The sequence below is a fragment of the Alexandromys fortis genome, unplaced genomic scaffold, assembly GCF_014885135.2.
Source record: "Alexandromys fortis isolate MF-2015 unplaced genomic scaffold, M_Fortis_MF-2015_v1.1 scaffold_54, whole genome shotgun sequence".
NCBI lineage: Eukaryota > Metazoa > Chordata > Mammalia > Rodentia > Cricetidae > Alexandromys > Alexandromys fortis.
In genome coordinates this window covers 9,497,665-9,516,145 of record NW_026067958.1, presented here as the reverse complement: position 1 = coordinate 9,516,145, position 18,481 = coordinate 9,497,665, and the positions used below count along the sequence as shown (strand labels likewise).

Sequence of the window (18,481 nt, the reverse complement as noted above, 5' to 3'; positions counted from 1 at the left end):
GAGAGGAAAGAAACATCCTTACTTACCATCATGTCAAAGGAAAATCCAGCACACACTGCAGTCTGAAAGATCACTGTTCAGAATTCCTATTGGTAGCATATCCCTTCTTTATGACCAAATTTGGTTTGATCTGTGCAACCTCACATGGCAGTCATTCAAGAAATCTAAGGTATGATGCAGTTCGGTTAAACTCACTCCTTGGATTTATCCCCTTGAAGGCTAAGTCAGGTATGGATGCTTCTTGTGATTTAGAGCTTGTAAAATAGAGTAATTTTGAAAACACAGGTATAGGTTGCATATGTGTATAAGTCAAAGAAGTGTACTGAAAAAAAAACCTTAAGACCTGATTTATGTTTTCTTTGTTTAATTTATTCAAAAGATAGAGATAGGTCTTCACTGTAAAATTTTCATTCCCACGATCTTGATTTCTAACAAGGAAGCCAGATTCAGTTAGTAAATTCATAACTTTTATCTTTTGCCTTGCATAGTAAAATTAATGATTTATTTTTCTTTCATTGGGTGTATGTGAGTGCATATGTGTATGCATGTATGCATTCATGCAGGTACCCATGGAGGCCAGGAGAGGGCATTGGGTTGCCAGGAGGTAGTTACAGGCTATTGTAAGCTGCCTAACATGGATGTTAGAAACAGAAGTCAGGTTCTCTAGAAGAATAATAGTAGATAACTTTTGAGCCATTTTACAGTCTCAAAATTAATATCTTAGAACTGCAGTCCAAAAAGATTGTTTTGTCAAACAAGTAAAATAACAAACTATCTTTTTAACAAACTTGTGTATATGGGATTAAATGTTAATATGTCAGTAGCATCTTAGCAAAAGGATTACTTTTGTAAAGGGAGACCGTTTGTTTGTTTCCCCGTTGCCCAGACCCGAAATAATCACACAGAAACTATATTAATTAAAACACTGCTTGGCCTATTATTTTAGGCTTCTTAATATTAACTCTTACATTTTAAATTAACCCATTTTTATTATTCTGTGTATCACCACAAGTCTGTAGCTTACCTGGTAAAATTCTGGCATCTGTCCTCTTCAGCAGGTACATGGCATCTGTTTGGCTCCTCTCTCTCTCTCTCTCTCTCTCTCTCTCTCTCTCTCTCTCTCTCTCTCTCTCTCTCTCTCTCTCTCTCTTCCAGCCTGGCTATATTCTGCCCTGTTATAGGCTGAAGCATGTTCTTTATTAACCAGTGGTAATAAAACATATTCATAGCATACAGAGGGGAATCCTACATCACAGAATAATCAAAATTGATACCATTTTAAGTTGATTCGCAGATGAAGTCCAATTAGGAATGTTTCCAGTTGCTGAGGGAAAACAGCTGGGGCTTAAATAAGTAAACCTTTATTTTTCTCATAGAAATATTAGAAATAGGTTCATATTGCTGCTGCTTCCAAGACTCTTATAGTCTGTCGTGCTTAGTTACTTTTGATTATTGTAGTTGCATTTACAAGATGGATGCTACAGCTTCAGATTTTATTCCAAGAAGAAGAAAGCAGTTCCAACTGGGTGGTCCCTTTTATCAGGGAAGTAAGACTTTCTCAGGGGCCTCCTAGCAGATCACTATTTTATATGATTCAGAGCTGCATCATATGACCACCATTTACAAGCAGACTAGACTAGTAGAAAGTCACGGGGAAAAGAGAAGGTTTGGGATAGATAGCCCTGTAGATCAGGGTATCAGATGTGTACTGATAATCATGAAAATATTTTAAAGCATTCTTTTGATACTACTTATTAAAGATTAATACAGTTTTGCATGCTAATTAGATGTGCTTGTTTACTTTTATATAAAGCATTAAGTCTGCAAGATATTGAGCATCTTCAGTGGTTGGAAAGAACCAGTTCCTCCAAGTTGTCCTGAATGTATGTGTGTAGTGATGCACACACACAAATAAATGTATTTTTTTTAATTTTCTTTTTCTTTTTTTAATTTTTGAGATAGGGTTTCTCTGTGTAGCTATGGAGCCTATCCTGGAACTCACTCTGTAGATCATACTGGCCTCGAACTCATAGAGGCCTGCCTCTCGAATGCTGGGATTACTGGTGTGCACCACCACCACCTGACATATTTTAGTTTTTTGATTAAGAAAAATCAGAATATAAAATGCATGTACCTCAAGGAAAGGTAGTTAGTTGTGAACTGAAAAATACCCAATATCTTAATATCTTAGAACTGCAGTCCAAAAAGATTGTTTTGTCAAACAAGTAAAATAACAAACTATCTTTTTAACAAACTTGTGTATATGGGATTAAATTAAAGGTCAGGTTAGTACCAGGGGTATGGGTCAGTGATAGAGCACTGACTTCAGAAAGCTGGGAAAGAATAAGAAACAATCGAGTAGAGCAGAAAATTTGTCAGTGAGTCTAAGAAGATTTAGTTTAAAAATATTTTTAAACTATTTTTAAAAATGAAATAGTTCATTGGTGTCAGTGTGAGGGTACCAGACTCCCTGGAACTGGAATTACAGATAATTGTGAGCTGCCGTGGGTGCTGGGAATTGAGCCTGGGTCCTCTGGAAGAGCAGCCAGGGCTCATAACTTCTGAGTATCTCTCCAGCTTTAATTTAATTTTTAAAATGGGTTGAACACTAGTAGGAATAGTATAATTACTTAGGAGAACAGGTCTCTATAAAGATGAGAAAAGGAAGGACAGACTGTCTAGGTATATACTTGCCTACTCCCTGGTTTTTCCTAAAGGAGAAAAAGCTGGATCCCAAAGCATACAGCAGTATGACTCTAGGGAAAAAACAATTTAACATTATAGAGTAGTTACTAGGCCCCCTACCTACCATGAGTACCAGGGAATGAAAGCGTGTCATCAGGCTTGGCAGGCTCCTTTACCCACTGAGTCATCTCGCTGGCCCCGTATTCCAATTCCTAAGAAAACTTTTAGGCCTCTGCCACTTTCTTAGACTATCTAAGTATTTCTCCAGGTATGGTTCTATGGTCCTCAGCGTTCATATTACCTTCCATAAGGAATCCACAAGGTTTAAGGACTTTCAAAATATGATGTCATTTTCCCTGGGTTGACATTTGTATTTGATCTTTGCTCCTACTACTTCAGACTTTTGTTTCTCAAATGTTACAAGCTTCTTTTGACCCCAGGCTCTTGAAGCATCTTATTAGCAAAGCCTGTACCCCTTCCTCACACCAACTCAGCTGGCATTATGGCTGATAGTGAAAAGCGGGCTAGTGAGTCAGATGTTCTTCTCTGAGTGTCTGACATTCTCCTGCTCTCTTCGTGTGCTCTCGGTATGTCAGTTAAGTACTGTAGTCACTTCATTGTGTCATGTGGACCCCACTGTTACTTAAGCTTCCACTGAAACAGAATCTGTCTTGGTCAGTATGGCATCTGCATTCCGTAAATATTTGTTAAATGAAAGAATGAAAAGCTGAACCAAAGCTATTGAAAGAATTTTAATTGACAGACCTATTTTAATTTTATTATTAACAACAATTTTTGTGCCTGTTTATTTTTCTTATCTGCAAAGTAATATTAGTATTGAAAATGGAAGCCAGTCCTGGAGGTGAAGACCTGTAATGCAAACTACTTGGGGAGTTTGAGCCAAGAGAATCTCATGTTCAGGTCAACTTGGACAATTTAGTGAAACCCTGTCTCAAAACAAAAATGCTTTTAAAGAAGCTGAGGAAAGCTGATGGGCTAGAACTCAGAAGTGGAGTTATGGATAGCAAGTGGAAGGGGGGCATAGAAAAAGAAAATTGAATTTCAGTACTTGTCAGAATAGATCCTGGGGTACAACGAGAGCAAAAACAGATGTTCTTGTTTAGTGGAGCTAATTTTCTAATGTCCCTTACCCTCGAGGTGCATAATAGTTATCCTATTTTTAAAGAATGTCATGGTGTCTTTGAGTTTAAAAATGTCCACTCATTTGTAATTTGTATAATACTTTTGCTTTTATTTTTCAGTCCAAACCTTATGCATTTGATCGTGTGTTCCAGTCAAGCACATCTCAAGAACAGGTGTACAATGATTGTGCAAAAAAAATTGTTAAAGGTAAATGTTTAACTTGTCAAGTTCTATCCCAGCAATAAGTAAAATTTGGTTTGTGATCTTTCTCATTTCCCAACATTGCTTTTTCTTTTTAATGCCCCTTTTACCTAAGTTAATTAGAAGAAAGTTACAGTAACAAAAATATGAATACCATTAGTTAACCTGTTGTGTTTTCAATTGCCACATTCTCATATATTGGGCCTAGTGAAGACTGTTTCAGCGTATTCTTGAGAAGTGAGTTTCTTTTCACTATTCATGGGAGAATTTCCAAGGTAGTAGTGTAGAAATGGAACAGAGTAGCTAGATAATTTTCCAGACATTAGGAAATAGGTTTTTTATTCTTATTCCATTGTTCCTTCCTCAAAGATTTATCTTATGGTCATTAGCAAAAAATTTATTAGGGATTGCCAAGGGTTAAAAGGAAAGTGACACCTAGCAGAGTGTTTTTCAATTTTATTTTGTCTAAGACAGTAGAACTCTGAGAGCAGAGAGGGTTCTGAATGATTGGCTGAAGTTCCTGCTTACTGTAAAAATGCCTTTTATCAAAGGGCTTTTACAATTAAATAGTTGTTTATGATTATTATATTTATTGACAGTTCTAAAAATACTTAGTTTCAAGCAAAAATCTTAAGATATTTACCAGTCATATTGGGATTTAATATAAAAAGAAATTAATAAAGGCAAGGCATGGTGGCACAGGTCTTTAAATCCAGGACTTGAAGAACTGAGGTAGCCATATCTCTATGAGCTCAAAGGTATCCTGATCTATATTGTAAGTTCCAGGTCAGTCGAGTCTACACAGTGAGATTCTGTCTCAGAAAAGAAAAAAAAAGTGAATTAGTTAGGATTAAACAGCAGAGTTATCTTAATAACAAGAGAAAGCTGAGTTTAGAGATAAAAGCAGGTTTATAAATGTGATGGGGAAAACTACAGGCATTCTTTTCACAATCATTACATATTGTATATTGAATGTCAGAGTCAAAATCATCACAAAGAGTGAGGAATGGGGAGGTGGTTCTAGGATCAGACAATGAAGTGGATGGATTGGGGCATGTAGAATCATTGCTAGGCAGCGTTAAGGGCCCATTTGAATTTAGCTTCCAGAAGAATTGAATTTACCCATTTGGAGTTTTAGCAGGCAAGGACAAAACGGGAGAGAAGAAAGTCAAGAGCAAGAGTAGTGTACCATGGTAGCTAGGGAAGTTATAGTATGAGGGACCATGAAAGACAGTGAGAAAAGATGGTAGGATTAATGGGCAAACTGGGTATGCCTGTAATTTTAGCCCTTGGGAGGAAGAGGCCAGGAGGATTACCACAACCTGGGCTATCTAGGGTTCCAGACCATCCTATGGCTACATATTAAGACCCTGTGTCTAAAAGGCATAACAAACTGATAAAAGGGGTAGCAGGTTACAGATTCCAGAAGACAAAAGGATTCTTGGACTCCTTCAGTCAGGTGTTAATAGAAGGTAAATATTTAAAATTAAGGTTATAGTGGTGATGTGGTTAGCTAGTAATGAAAGGTTGGAGTCTCATTCTAAAATTGGCAATCATTAAGTATCTGAGAGGGCAGTTAGTGTCTCAGTCAGATCATATACTGTATGGACTTTAAATCCACCGAGAATTAGAGTGGGAGTAGTATTGGTGAGAGGCAGTGACCTGGATGCTGAAATGTTTGTAAAATGAGGAAAGATCAATTTGTTATATAACTGCAACAGAGAGGAACAATGGTATTATATTGTGTTATAGCATCAATAATTTCCCAAAGAGTGTATAATGGACTATAATTATATTGTGTTCTTTGTGACCTACTTGGTATATGTGTTTTATGTGGAGGTCAGAGGTTAACCTCAGATATCTTCTCAATTGCTATTTTGCTTCTTAAAACAGATTTTTATTTTTAGTGTGTGCTTCTGTATGTCTGTCCATCCATGGATCTATTTCTGTTTGTCTGTGTGAATGTATGCCATGGTGTACAGGTGCTCATGGAGGCCAGCAGAGGTTATTGGATTCCATCTTCCTTTAGTAAGACTAAAGCAAACAGTAAAATGGTGTTAGTGCAGAGTCTTGTTCACAAGAGTATTCACCATAGCACTCATTTTTTTTCCTGCACATTATATTGAAAAATGTTGGCAGTAAAATTATTATAAAAAGCAAAGTCTGGAGTAGATTTGAAAATATGAAAAATTATTACAGTCAACCTCAGATTGAAAGTCTTTGAAAAATAAGATTATGCCATACCAAACGTATATAACCTACCTACCCTGTTCATTATTCCTTAAACAATACAGTGTAACAACTATGTAGCATTGGCTTACATTTAGTAGATAATTAGATGATTTAAGTAAATGAGAGGGTATAAATAGGTTATATGCAAACATGTCATCTTGTGTAAGAGACTTGAGTACCTGTGTTGTGTGTTTTGGTAGGTCCTCAGAAATCCTAAAACTAGTTCCTCTTGATACTGTTCCTAACTGATAAAAATGCAATTGCTGTTGCCATATTTGAATACTTACATATAATCTTAGCATTTGCTGCCTTTTCCACACTCCAAAGAACATAGATAATAATGAGTGCTTAGTAGATATTTGAACATTACATAGTTCTGTAATTATATAAAATTTTAAAAACTGTGCTTTAAGTCTCAGATGTGTTTGTTACATGTATGCATTTATTGCCCCAGTGTTAGACAACTATATATAGTCTGGCAAATGTATTATGTAGACATGTACTTACAAATATTTACTTAGTTCTAATTGCGAGGTAACAGGAAAATTTAGATCATATCATGAAAGGACATTTTTACTTTTGTTGTTTTAAAATATTTTAATTTTATTTTATGTGTTTGGGTGTTCTGCCTTCATGTATGACTGTGCCACACTTGTGTGCCTGGGGTCTGCAGAAGCCAGAAGAGGCATTGGATCCCCTGGAGCTAGTTATATTTTTGAGCCTCTATATGGGTACTGAAAATTGAACCCAGGACTTGGAAGAGCTTTTAACTGCTATGCTATCTCTCCAGCTTCAGAAAGGATCTTTTTAAAAGATCTATTAAAACATTGAATTGTATGTTTAGGTATGTGATTGGTTGAAAGATCTTGAGTAAGGGAGTTTGACATAGGCCTATTGAGAGTTATGTATAAAGTAAGTTAGAATGGGTCTGATACTGTTTGTTCTGCTTCTTTAGAATTCTTTAGAATTGCATAGGTGTTACTATCCCATATGTTGTAAATGTAACTCAAGAAATGATTTTATTCCCCTTAAAAATGATGGAGGTGGGTCTTGTATCTTATCTGTTGCTTTCATTGGTTACCTAATAAAGAAAACTGCTTGGCCTGATAGGACAAAAAATTAGGTAGGTGGAGTAGACAGACAGAATGCTGGGAGAAAGAAGACGAGTCAGGCAGTCGCCATGATTCTCCCACCCTACACAGCTGCAGGTTAAGATCTTCCCTGGTAAGCCACCTCGTGGGCTACACAGATTATTAGAAATGGGTTAGATCAATATGTAAGAGCTAGCCAATAAGAGGCTGGAACTAATGGGCCAAGCAGTGTTTTAAAAATACAGTTTCTGTGTAATTATTTCGAGGCATAAGCTAGCCATGCGGGCGGCCAGGTGCCGGGGACGCAGCCCCACCGCTCATTACAACAGAATGGCGTCCAAAAAAAAAGAACTTTGGGAAATGTAATATAGTTCAGGATGCTTGTCTGCCATACACAAAACTCTAGGTTCAGTCCCCAGTGCCACTAAATAAATAAATTAACCAGAACAGAGCGCTGGTGCAAAATAAAAAGAGCATTGAAGGCATAGCTCAGTGCTTGCCTGCCATGCATAAGACTCTTCGTTCAGTCCCTGATATTACAAAAATAAAACAACAAAAAGAATAACAAAAAAGTAAAAGGTTTTCAAAGTAAGTTTCAATATTTGGAGTTTATTAAATATCTTGACTGGAAACTAATAATGCCTTTTCCCCTCTACCCCCTCTGTCCACAGGGTCCTCCACAATGGCCTCTGTAATGATCTGTCCTGTCCCTTTAAGAGATAAGCTCCACCCACTCCCCCCCTCTGCTGAGGCAGGCAGATATTCCTTCTTGCTTTGCAGCCTGAGTGTCTTCTTTTTTTCCATCTACCTCTCGAAGAGGCAGCTTCCTTCTCTACCTTCTCCCCCACCCCACCTTTCTGTTCTTCTCCCCTTCTCTCTTTTCCCTCTATAACCCACTAAATAAATATCCAACCTCACTCTGCATGGCACACCTATCCATGTCTCCGCTGCCTGGCTCCCTGCCCCCAGTCCTGCAGCATGGTCTTATGTGCCGTGCCTGCTGCAGCCACTCGGGATCCACAGCATTTTATTTTTACCTTTACAGCCTCTGTGCTGAGATCTTTGGACGGGGAGCTTGAAATAGGACCCATCACATCAGGCTTAATGTCTTCTTTTTTAAATGGTGTTTCTGAATGTGTACAGTGTTGGAACTTGTTTTGTTTTGTTTGTTTGGTTGGTTGGTTTTCTTTTCCAAAATGATGAGTACAAACAGCTAGGGGCTTTGAGAATGTTCACTAGTAGAGTACTAGCCTAGCCTGGGCAAGACCTTTCCTTTTCCTAACACTATAAACAAACAAAACCAACCACCCCAGCTGCTCCTTTTACTACTGTCCATTTTTAGTAGACCATGCCCATCCCTCCCCCAAAGGGTCTCTCTACTAGCCCTGACTGTCCTGGAACTCATTATGTAGACCAGGCTGGCCTCAATTTCACAAATATGCCTTCCTCAGCTTCCTAAGCACCAGGAATAAAAGCGTGCACCACCTTGGCTGGCGAGAGTCTTTTATTTTTAATTCTTATAGAACACAGTTTTATACTACCCCCCCCCTTGGGCACCAAAAATCAATGAAAATTCCTGAAGATTTGACATCAAAAGGTCACCCTGAACCAGGCAGTGGTGACACACAGCTTTAATCCCAGCAGAGGCAGAGATAGGTGCATACTCTGAGTTCGAGGCCACAACTCAACCTGGCCTACAAAGTGAGTTCCAGGACAACCCTGTCTCGAAGAAGAAGAAGAAGAAACAAAAACTTTCCCTCTAACCCCCACTTAAGATTCTTGCATGTTAATGATCCTGGGATACCCAAGGTCTTTAATAATTTCTTAGAAAAATTGATTTTGAGTTAGTGCCTTCATTATTGTATTGCTGTGAAGAGACACCATGACCGTGGCAAGTCTGTAGTAAGACTTTTCTTTGTATCACCAATTCCCAAATAGTGACACAGACTTAATATTAATTATGAAAGCTTGGCCTGTAGTTTAGGCTTTTTCCTAACTAGCTCATATAACTTAAATTTAACCCATCTACGCTTTATATGTGGCATTACCTCTCTTCCATCTTGCACATCCTGTTTCCTCTAGGTGTCTCCTGGTGTCTCTCTCCTGCCTAGATTCATCTCCTCTTCTGTTTCTGCCCAGAAGTCCTGCCTGACCTCTTCCTGCCTAGCTATTGGCCATCCAACTCTTTATTAAACCAATCAGAAGGCACCTTGGCAAAGACACATCTTCACAGTATACAAAAAGATTTTTCCACAGCATAACTCAGAAAAGAAAGCATTTAATTGGAGGTCTGCTTACAGTTTCAGAGGGTTAATCCATTATCATTGTAGTGGGGAAACGTAGCTACTCACATAGATGGCATGGTGCTAGAGAAGTAGCTAAGAACTACATCCTGATCTGTAGGCAGGCAGAGTCACCGTGTACCTGGCTTGGACTTTTGAAACTTCAAAGTGAACTCTTAGTGGCACAGTTCTTCCAACAAGACAACATCTCCTCCTAATCCTTACCAACCTTAGCTTGTCTCTTGGGGACTAAGCATGCAAATATATGAGCCTGTGGGGGCCAATCTCATTCACACCAGAATTGTGTAATACTCATGGGTGGGTTTGTGAGATTCATGAGCAATTAAGCCTGTTTGTAAAGCTAATTCATACATGTATATTAATTGACAGGGTTTTTGTCTTTGGTTTTCCGAGACAGGGTTTCTATGTAGCTCCAGCTGTCTTATAACTCCCTTTGTAGGCCAGGCTGGTCTCTTAACTCACAGAGATCTGCCTCCTGAACATTGGGATTAAAGGTGTGTACTACCATTGCTGGTCAGTTTTTGTCTTTTAAGACAATAAGACTTTGGAATATAAGTGTAATGAAATGAGCTTTATGTTGGAAAGTTGATCTTAAGCAGTGGATCTTCAAATTTGTTTCTTAATTGATGACAGATAATAATCAAGGCCTGAAAGTAATTGCTTATATGGATCATTACAGAAAGCTACTATTAAATATACCTTAACTTTTTAAAGATTTATTATTACAATTTTTTAAAGATTTATTTATTATATACAGTGTTCTGCCTGCATGCCAGAATAGGGCACCATAGTCTCATTATAGATGGTTGTAAACTACCATATGTTGCTGAGAATTGAAGTCAGGGCCTCTGAAGAGCAGCCAGAGCTCTTAACCACTGGGCCATCTCTCCAGCTCCTATTTTTATTATTTTAAAGTCTGTGTATGTGCTGTTGTGCACACACTAGTGAGTGCAGATTCCCCTGGAGGCCAGAGTCTTTAGATTGCCTGGAGAAAAAATTTCAGGTGGTTCTGAGCCACCCCATGTGGATGTTGGGAACTGAATTTGGGTCCTGTGGAAGAACAGGAAGCCCCTTGACAACTGAATCATCTGTCTTAATTAGGGTTACTGTTGTCATGAAACACCATGACCAAAAGCAACTTGGGGAAAATAGGGTTTATTTCACTCGCAGTTTTAGGTACCAGTTCATCATCAAAAGCAGTGAGGAGGAACCTGGAGGCAGGAGCTCATGCATAGGTCATGGGGTATTGCTTACCGCCTTACTTTTCATGGCTTGCTTAGCCTTCTTCCCACCCCCCTTCCCTCACCCTCAAGACAGTAACAGTCCTGGCTGTCCTGGAACTCACTTTGTAGATCAGTCTGGCCTGTCTCTGTCCCCCACCCCCACCCCGGAGCTGAGATTACAAGCACGCACCACCAGTGCCTGACTGCTCAACCTACTTTCTAATAGAACCCAGATCCACCAGCCCAGAGGTAGCCTCACCCACAACGGGCTGGTTCCTTCCATATCAATCACTAAGAAAAGAAAATTACCTACTGCCGGGCGATAGTGGTACACAGCCTTTAATCCCAGCACTCGGGAGGCAGAGGCAGGCAGATCTCTGAGTTTGAGGCCAGCCTGGTTTACAGAGCAAGTTCCAGGATAGGCTCCAAAGCAATAGAGACCCTGTCAAAAAAAAAAAATCTAAAAATAAAAATGACATACAGGCCTGCCTATAGCCAGATCGTATGGAGGCATTTTCCTAGTTGAGGTTCCCTTCTCTGAGATGACTCTAGCTTGTGTCAAGTTGACATAAACTAGCCATCTCTCCATGCATTCTTTTGATGACTTTATAAACACTTTACACATTAAACTTTAATCACTTCTTAAGTACTTCATTTAATGTCCCTGAAATAGAAGGTCTTTTGTTTTTTCACAGATGTTCTTGAGGGCTACAATGGAACAATATTTGCATATGGGCAAACATCATCTGGGAAGACACACACAATGGAGGTAGCATTTCATAATCTTTGCTTGAATATAGTTTGCAGCATAGATAACTTATCCATTTTGATTTCTTGCAGTTAATTCATCATGCTTAAATGTTTTTATTTACTCTTTATTGTCTTTTCTCATACAAATGATTCTGAAGTGTTGGATTCTAATGAGTTCCTGAGCTTGATTACCCATACCTGTACCTATATTTTGTATTATGAAGTCTTTTACTGGTTAGTGTAACTATAAGATAAGGAACATTTTAGAATTAAACATTTGTTTTTCTACCATGTGGGAAAATTTAGATGATTATAAGTGACTAATGTCTCCTAAATATCTGCTATACTTTTCTAATAAGATTATCCCCTCCCTTCTCAGTTCTGCTCTTTAATACTAGATATGACTGTCCTTTTCTGACTTTGTTCCTAGAAAACAGCCTCAGATCCCTGCTGCAGGCCATCTGGGTTTATCATTTATCTGAATGTACTGTATAAAGTAAATGACAATTTATTTTTGTAATTTTCACAAAATAATAGAAATAAAGACATTCCTAGTATTTGCATAAATTTGATTTAGTGTAGAAAATAATGTGTATTTATATGGAAAGAAATTAAAATCTTCTGTTTATTTTACAAATGCAGATGATCTAAATCTAGTACTTAAAGAATTTAGTTGGTGGCTAAGTGGTGGTGGTGTGTGCCTTTAGTCTTAGCACTTGAAGGCAGAGACAGACAGATCTCTGAGTTTGAGGCGAATGTGGTCTACAGAGCAAAATCCAGGACAGCCAGGGGTATACAGAGAAACCCGGCCTCGTAAAAAGAAAAGGAAAGAACTTAGTTGTTTTGTGGTTATACATATTATATGTAATAGCTGAAATTCTTAATTGTTTATAGAACAACTGCTACCAAAAGAAAAAGCCAGACATAGTTCTTATCTGATTAATTATATATTATTAAAGAGTCAAAGATTTTGTTTTTAATTTATCTCATAAAATTTGTTAAAAATTCTGCTTTTCTTTTCATGCAGGGTAAACTACATGATCCAGAAGGCATGGGTATTATTCCAAGAATAGTGCAAGATATTTTTAATTATATTTACTCGATGGATGAAAATTTGGAATTTCATATTAAGGTAAATTCCAATGGGAAAAGTTATTTTCCAAAATAGCTGCTTTCTTAAAGTCAATTTCAAAAAGTTGTTATAGGTAGATAAGGTTGAAGGATCATTAGAGTTAGCAAGCTGATTCTAGTTCATATGCCATTAGATGACTGCCTGGGTTAGCCAAATCTGTTCTTAGCTTCTCTCCCTGTAAGATTCCCATCACACTTAACTGTTCTGTCCGTTGTGGGTGATTTGTAACAGAAATGGGCTTCTCATTCTTCCAGCAGCCTTGTAGCACATTTTCCTGTTAGCATGTGCACTGCTGCTGGTGTGGCGTCCTAGTCTGCACATCAGTCGCTTAGACTGCATTGCTTATAAAGTGAGCACACTGTTGTAGTTTTGGTGAACTGAGGTTTTCTTTGTTTGTGCTTTAGGTTTCATATTTCGAAATATATCTGGATAAGATAAGGGACCTTTTAGATGGTAAGTTAAATTATTGCTTTAATAATTTTAGTAGTACCTATTGCTCTTCTAGTAATAGATGTTCTTAGTAACATGGATGAAATTTCATGAAGTGACATGCTGTACATAGGATAACTTACAGCATATGGGTACTTAAATGTTTTTAAATTTGTTTAAATTTTAAAGGAAAGCAAAGTTTATTAAGAAGTAAAGGAATAGCTCTTTGTAGCTAGGAGGGAACCTGAACATGAGCTGCCATCATATGGGCAATTCTTAAGTGATAATGAGAACTTTAAACTAAAAGTTGTAGGCTTAAACCAAATGTTAGTCTCAGTTGTTAGATGCATTGTTCTTCCCTCAGGCCTAATGTTCTTATTTATAAAATGTAGGTGGTAGAAGTTTGAATGGATCTAAATTCTATATTGTTACTTTAGTTTCCAGATACTCTCCTATTATGTTAACAAGGCCTTGCTTTTTTATAGTAATACATATATAATATGCACAGTACATATTTTTTAAGTTTTCCTCCTGTTGGACTATAAGGGAAGCCTTGCACTTACATTAGTTATTTCATAGCTGATAGTAGAGTTTAGGCGATCTTGCTAATACATAGCCTTTCTGTTTCAGTTTCAAAGACCAACCTTTCAGTCCATGAAGACAAAAACCGTGTTCCTTATGTAAAGGTACTTATAGAAGGAATGATTACTATAGAAAGCCCAGCAAGAGGTTTTTAAAAGGATACTAACAATACATTTTAAATTATTCCTTAGGGGTGCACAGAGCGTTTTGTATGCAGTCCAGATGAAGTGATGGATACCATAGATGAAGGGAAATCCAACAGACACGTAGCAGTCACAAGTAAGTGGAATAGTCATTAGTACCGGCTAGGGCATGTCAGTCTTACATTCTTTCAATGAGGATAATGCAGTCTATTAATTTCAAGATATTTCTAATATAAAATAATGCATATGGGAAATCATTAGTCAAAGAACTGTATTTATAGTTGCTTACTAATTTTGTTGCAGATATGAATGAACATAGCTCTAGAAGTCACAGTATATTTCTGATTAATGTAAAACAAGAGAATACACAAACGGAACAGAAACTGAGTGGAAAGCTTTATCTGGTTGATTTAGCTGGCAGTGAAAAGGTAAACCCTCTCTTGAAATTCTGATAGATACTTAGGCATTTCTGTAAACTTTACTTTGAATTGAAATTATATGCTACCTATTATTGTATCTTGAGAACTTGTGAAATTGGATTTGGTAATCTGAGAATTGTAACTGTTGATGCCAGTACTGTGTGATAACTGATAACCTGTTTCTAAGTTACTGTCATTGACTGTATTTGATTCAGTCAGTAGATACACTGTTTGAATTAAGATATATGTCCTTATTGACAAATTGTTAACATGCCCTTGCAACTTTATTTTCTATCCCTGTCTGCAACCTTTCTGGTTTGGTTTTACAGTTGTCTCTTGGTATCAGGGGGGATTGGTTTAGGACCCCTCACACTACCCTCATTAATATACCAACATCCACAGGTGCTCAGGTCGCTTATAAAATCATACAGTGTTTGCATAGACTCTACACACATTCTTTTATATATTAGTACTCTCTAGATTACTACTAATATCTATTATAGTATAAAGACCGCATAAATGGATGGTAAACTATATTGTTTAGAGACTGTTGACCAGAGACTAAGTTCATATATATTCAATACAAATGCAGTTTGTTTTGGAATGTTTCTTATTTTTGACTAGTTGAGTTCATGGGTGTAGTTGTTTTTATTACTCTTTGTTCTTTGGGGGCCTGCCACCCAGCTCCTAAATAAATGTAGAAGGCTTATTCTTACTTGTGAATGCCTGGCCTTAGCTTGGCTTATTTCTAGCCAGCTTTTCTTAAATTATCCCATCTACCTTTTGCCTCTGTGCTTTTACCTTTCTCTATTCTGTTTATCTTTTCTTTCCTTCTTATTCTGTGTCTGGATGGATGACTAGCCCCTGGCATCCTCCTTTTCTCTCTCCCTCCCTTGTTCTATTCCTATTTATTCTCTCTGCCTGGCAGCCCCGCCTATTTCTCTCTTCTGCCTAGCTACTGGCTGTTCAGCTCTTGATTAGACCAGTTAGGTGTTTTAGACAGGCTTCACAGAGCTTCACCGAGGTAAACAAATGCATCATAAAAGAATGCAACACTTGTTTGCATTATTATACAAATATTCTACAACACAAACAAATATAACACATTTTCAACTAATATTCCACAACACATGGATATAGGAGGGTCAACTGTACGCGGGGAATATTGCTTTATTATTATGGTACTGTATGATTCCAATTTTAGGCTACAAAAAATGAGTATAGTGTCCTTGTTTTTTTTAATTGTTTGTTTACTTGTTTTTTAAAGCACAGGTTAGCTTATGTAGTATTTTAGAACTGTGTTTTTTTATTTTTACCAGTTATGGCATCTTTTAAACTTAGGTGATTTTCAGTTTCTTGTAGCACAATTAATAAAAACAAGAGACAGATATTGGGGTTCAGGCTGGAGGTCAGAAGGAAAAAGTGGCCAGCCACTGACTCTTACCCCTACCTCAGGCTAATCCTGTTTTCCCAAATGCTCAAACTGAGACTGAGAATGAGACCGGTCTCCCATCTTATCTTCCTCTCTAGTGCTGGGATAAAAGATGTGTGCCACCACTGCCTGGCCTCTATTGCTGACTAGTTTTGCGCTCTGATTTTCAGGCAAGCTTTATTTATTAAAATACAAATAATATACCACTATAGTTTCTTATTTCCTCATGTAGCAAAGAGATTAACAATGAAAACTACAAATTTAAATATAAATTTGTTACTGTCAAAAGCACACTAAAAACATTTAATATTTCTTTAATCACATTATTATGCAATTAGTTATTTGACCAGGTTCTTAGAATAGTAAGTGTGCAAGGAATCTTAGTTCTTCAGTATGAATACCATTTTTCCTCTGTAATTTTATACTGCTGTTTATTGATGACTTTTTAGAAAATTACCTTAAATTAATATAAATTTGCTTTTGTAATCTTTTTCATAGGTTAGTAAAACTGGAGCTGAAGGTGCTGTGCTAGATGAAGCTAAGAACATCAACAAATCACTTTCAGCACTTGGAAATGTCATTTCTGCTTTGGCAGAGGGCAGTGTGAGTATAATGCCTGTTAGCCCCGTATTCTGAGACTATACATGTGCAGAAATGTCAATCTGAATAAGTGTGTATGCTGTCTTATGAGCTTAGTATGTGAATCCTAGCTCCTATCTTAAAATCAAATAGTTAAAATAAATAAGCCAGCCAGGCCTGGGAATACACGTCTGATCAGAGCGCAGAAGTGGGGTAATTTAGAGTTACAGAACTTAACCCCAGCACTCGGGAGGCAGACAGCTGTACACAGAGAAACCCTGTCTTGAAACACCAAAAAATAATAATAATAATAAAAATAAAAAATAAAAAGGGGGGAGAGAGAAAGAAAAGTTATAGAACAATTTCTATTGTACAAAAACTCATTGGTTTTGTGTTTTCTTGGTTTCTGTTTGTAGACCTACGTTCCATATCGAGATAGTAAAATGACCAGAATTCTTCAAGACTCATTAGGTGGCAACTGCAGGACCACTATTGTCATCTGCTGCTCTCCATCATCATACAATGAGTCTGAAACAAAATCAACACTCCTCTTTGGTCAAAGGTTTGTTGTTAAATACAAAATCTAAGGCCAGGCAGTGGTCGCACACACTTTTCATCCCAGCACTCAGGAGGTAGAAGCAGGCGGATCTCAGTGAGTGCAAGGCCAGTCAGGGCTATAAAAACATACCCTGTCTCAAAAAAAAAAAAAAAAAACAAAGTCTAAAGATACTTGTACATAAAGGTTATTCTGTTGTCAGATAGGTACTACTCAAATCCAAATCTATACATTTTTATCAGACAGCTAGATCCTGTACTTTTCAAGCAGGATATAGGTAATATGTATTAGATCCCTTATTTTAGACTAATGAGCTTTGACTTTTCATAAACATTAAAATTAATTTTGAAATTTAGTCACATTTTTGTGGGAGTCTAATTTCCCATTGATGAAAGTAAACATTTGAACCAGATGATAAAGTAAAAGCTTGTCTATTTATGAGCCTGTATTAAGTTCACTGACATACCTAACAGACTCAAAGTAATGTACATGAAATGGCTACTATAGGAAAATCAATGACATTATCTTAGAGCTGCAATAATAATAAGTATCTTTTCTTAGTTTTGATTGTTTGTGTTTGTTTTTGTTTGTTACCAAAGACTTAGGGCTGACAAGTTAATTTGGGTTGTCAATAGATAATACTCTTATATGATATCTTTTGTTGTTTATTCTAAGAAAAAATAGATAATCTTGGACAAATTATTACTTAGCTATAAATAGGAATGTCAACTAAAATACTTTCAGTCATATCCTCTTTTTTGTAATTACTACTCTTTCTTAATTATTTCCATAATTGCATCTCTTAGGGCCAAAACAATTAAGAACACAGTCTGTGTCAATGTAGAGTTAACTGCAGAGCAATGGAAAAAGAAGTATGAAAAAGAAAAGGAAAAAAATAAGACTCTACGAAACACCATTCAGTGGCTTGAAAATGAACTCAACCGATGGCGTAATGGTAATAATTTAAGGATTTGTCATTTAGATTTTCTCACTTGGGGCTATTTTACATACTTGAGATTTTTATAGGAATGCTAAATGAAAATAAAACCTATTTTCAGTTTTTAAGCAGGTTTCCATCTTCAAGTAAAGATCACAATTTTTCATTAAATGTTTACTTAACAATAGCTGCTACAGTATCGTAAGGCGCCTAGGTTAGAAAGGAGTCAGTAACAGGCAAGATTTGATGGATTTCAAAGAAGCGAGTAAGATGAATGTAAATTCCAGATGTCCAGATCTTAGAGACAGAGCTTTGTGGTACATGTGTAGCACTTGGGAAGCAGAGCCTCAATGACTTTTTAAGTTTGGCCCTGCCTAGCCAATGTAACAGTGCCTTGTATAAAATATGTATACATACTTACACACACACACGCACACACTACATTCATATATATTTATATGTGAAACATAGCTGGGAGTGGTAGCACACGATTTTAGTCCCAGCTTTTGTAAGACAGGGTCTGGTCTACATGACAAGACTACCAATCTCAAAAACAAACAGAAACCTCAAGGACAGAGCAGAAAGAAAAGTTGGTAAGAACTGCTGACATTGAGTAAAGGGGAGGAACCGAGAAGGCTTGTGAA

General features: G+C 37.2%; 1 protein-coding gene across 2 annotated transcripts in view; it reads left to right on the top strand.

The window, feature by feature from the left end:
- Window positions 1-18,481, top strand: part of Kif5b (kinesin family member 5B) — a 46,285-nt gene that overhangs the window by 2,943 nt on the left and 24,861 nt on the right. For both annotated transcript variants that reach the window (XM_050152533.1, XM_050152532.1), the window contains exons 2-11: window positions 3,948-4,035; window positions 11,574-11,647; window positions 12,656-12,760; window positions 13,165-13,213; window positions 13,820-13,875; window positions 13,963-14,050; window positions 14,218-14,342; window positions 16,264-16,368; window positions 16,761-16,906; window positions 17,707-17,855. In XM_050152533.1, the coding sequence (XP_050008490.1) occupies window positions 3,948-4,035; window positions 11,574-11,647; window positions 12,656-12,760; window positions 13,165-13,213; window positions 13,820-13,875; window positions 13,963-14,050; window positions 14,218-14,342; window positions 16,264-16,368; window positions 16,761-16,906; window positions 17,707-17,855 (985 nt within the window). The remainder of the gene's footprint in view (window positions 1-3,947; window positions 4,036-11,573; window positions 11,648-12,655; window positions 12,761-13,164; window positions 13,214-13,819; window positions 13,876-13,962; window positions 14,051-14,217; window positions 14,343-16,263; window positions 16,369-16,760; window positions 16,907-17,706; window positions 17,856-18,481) is intronic.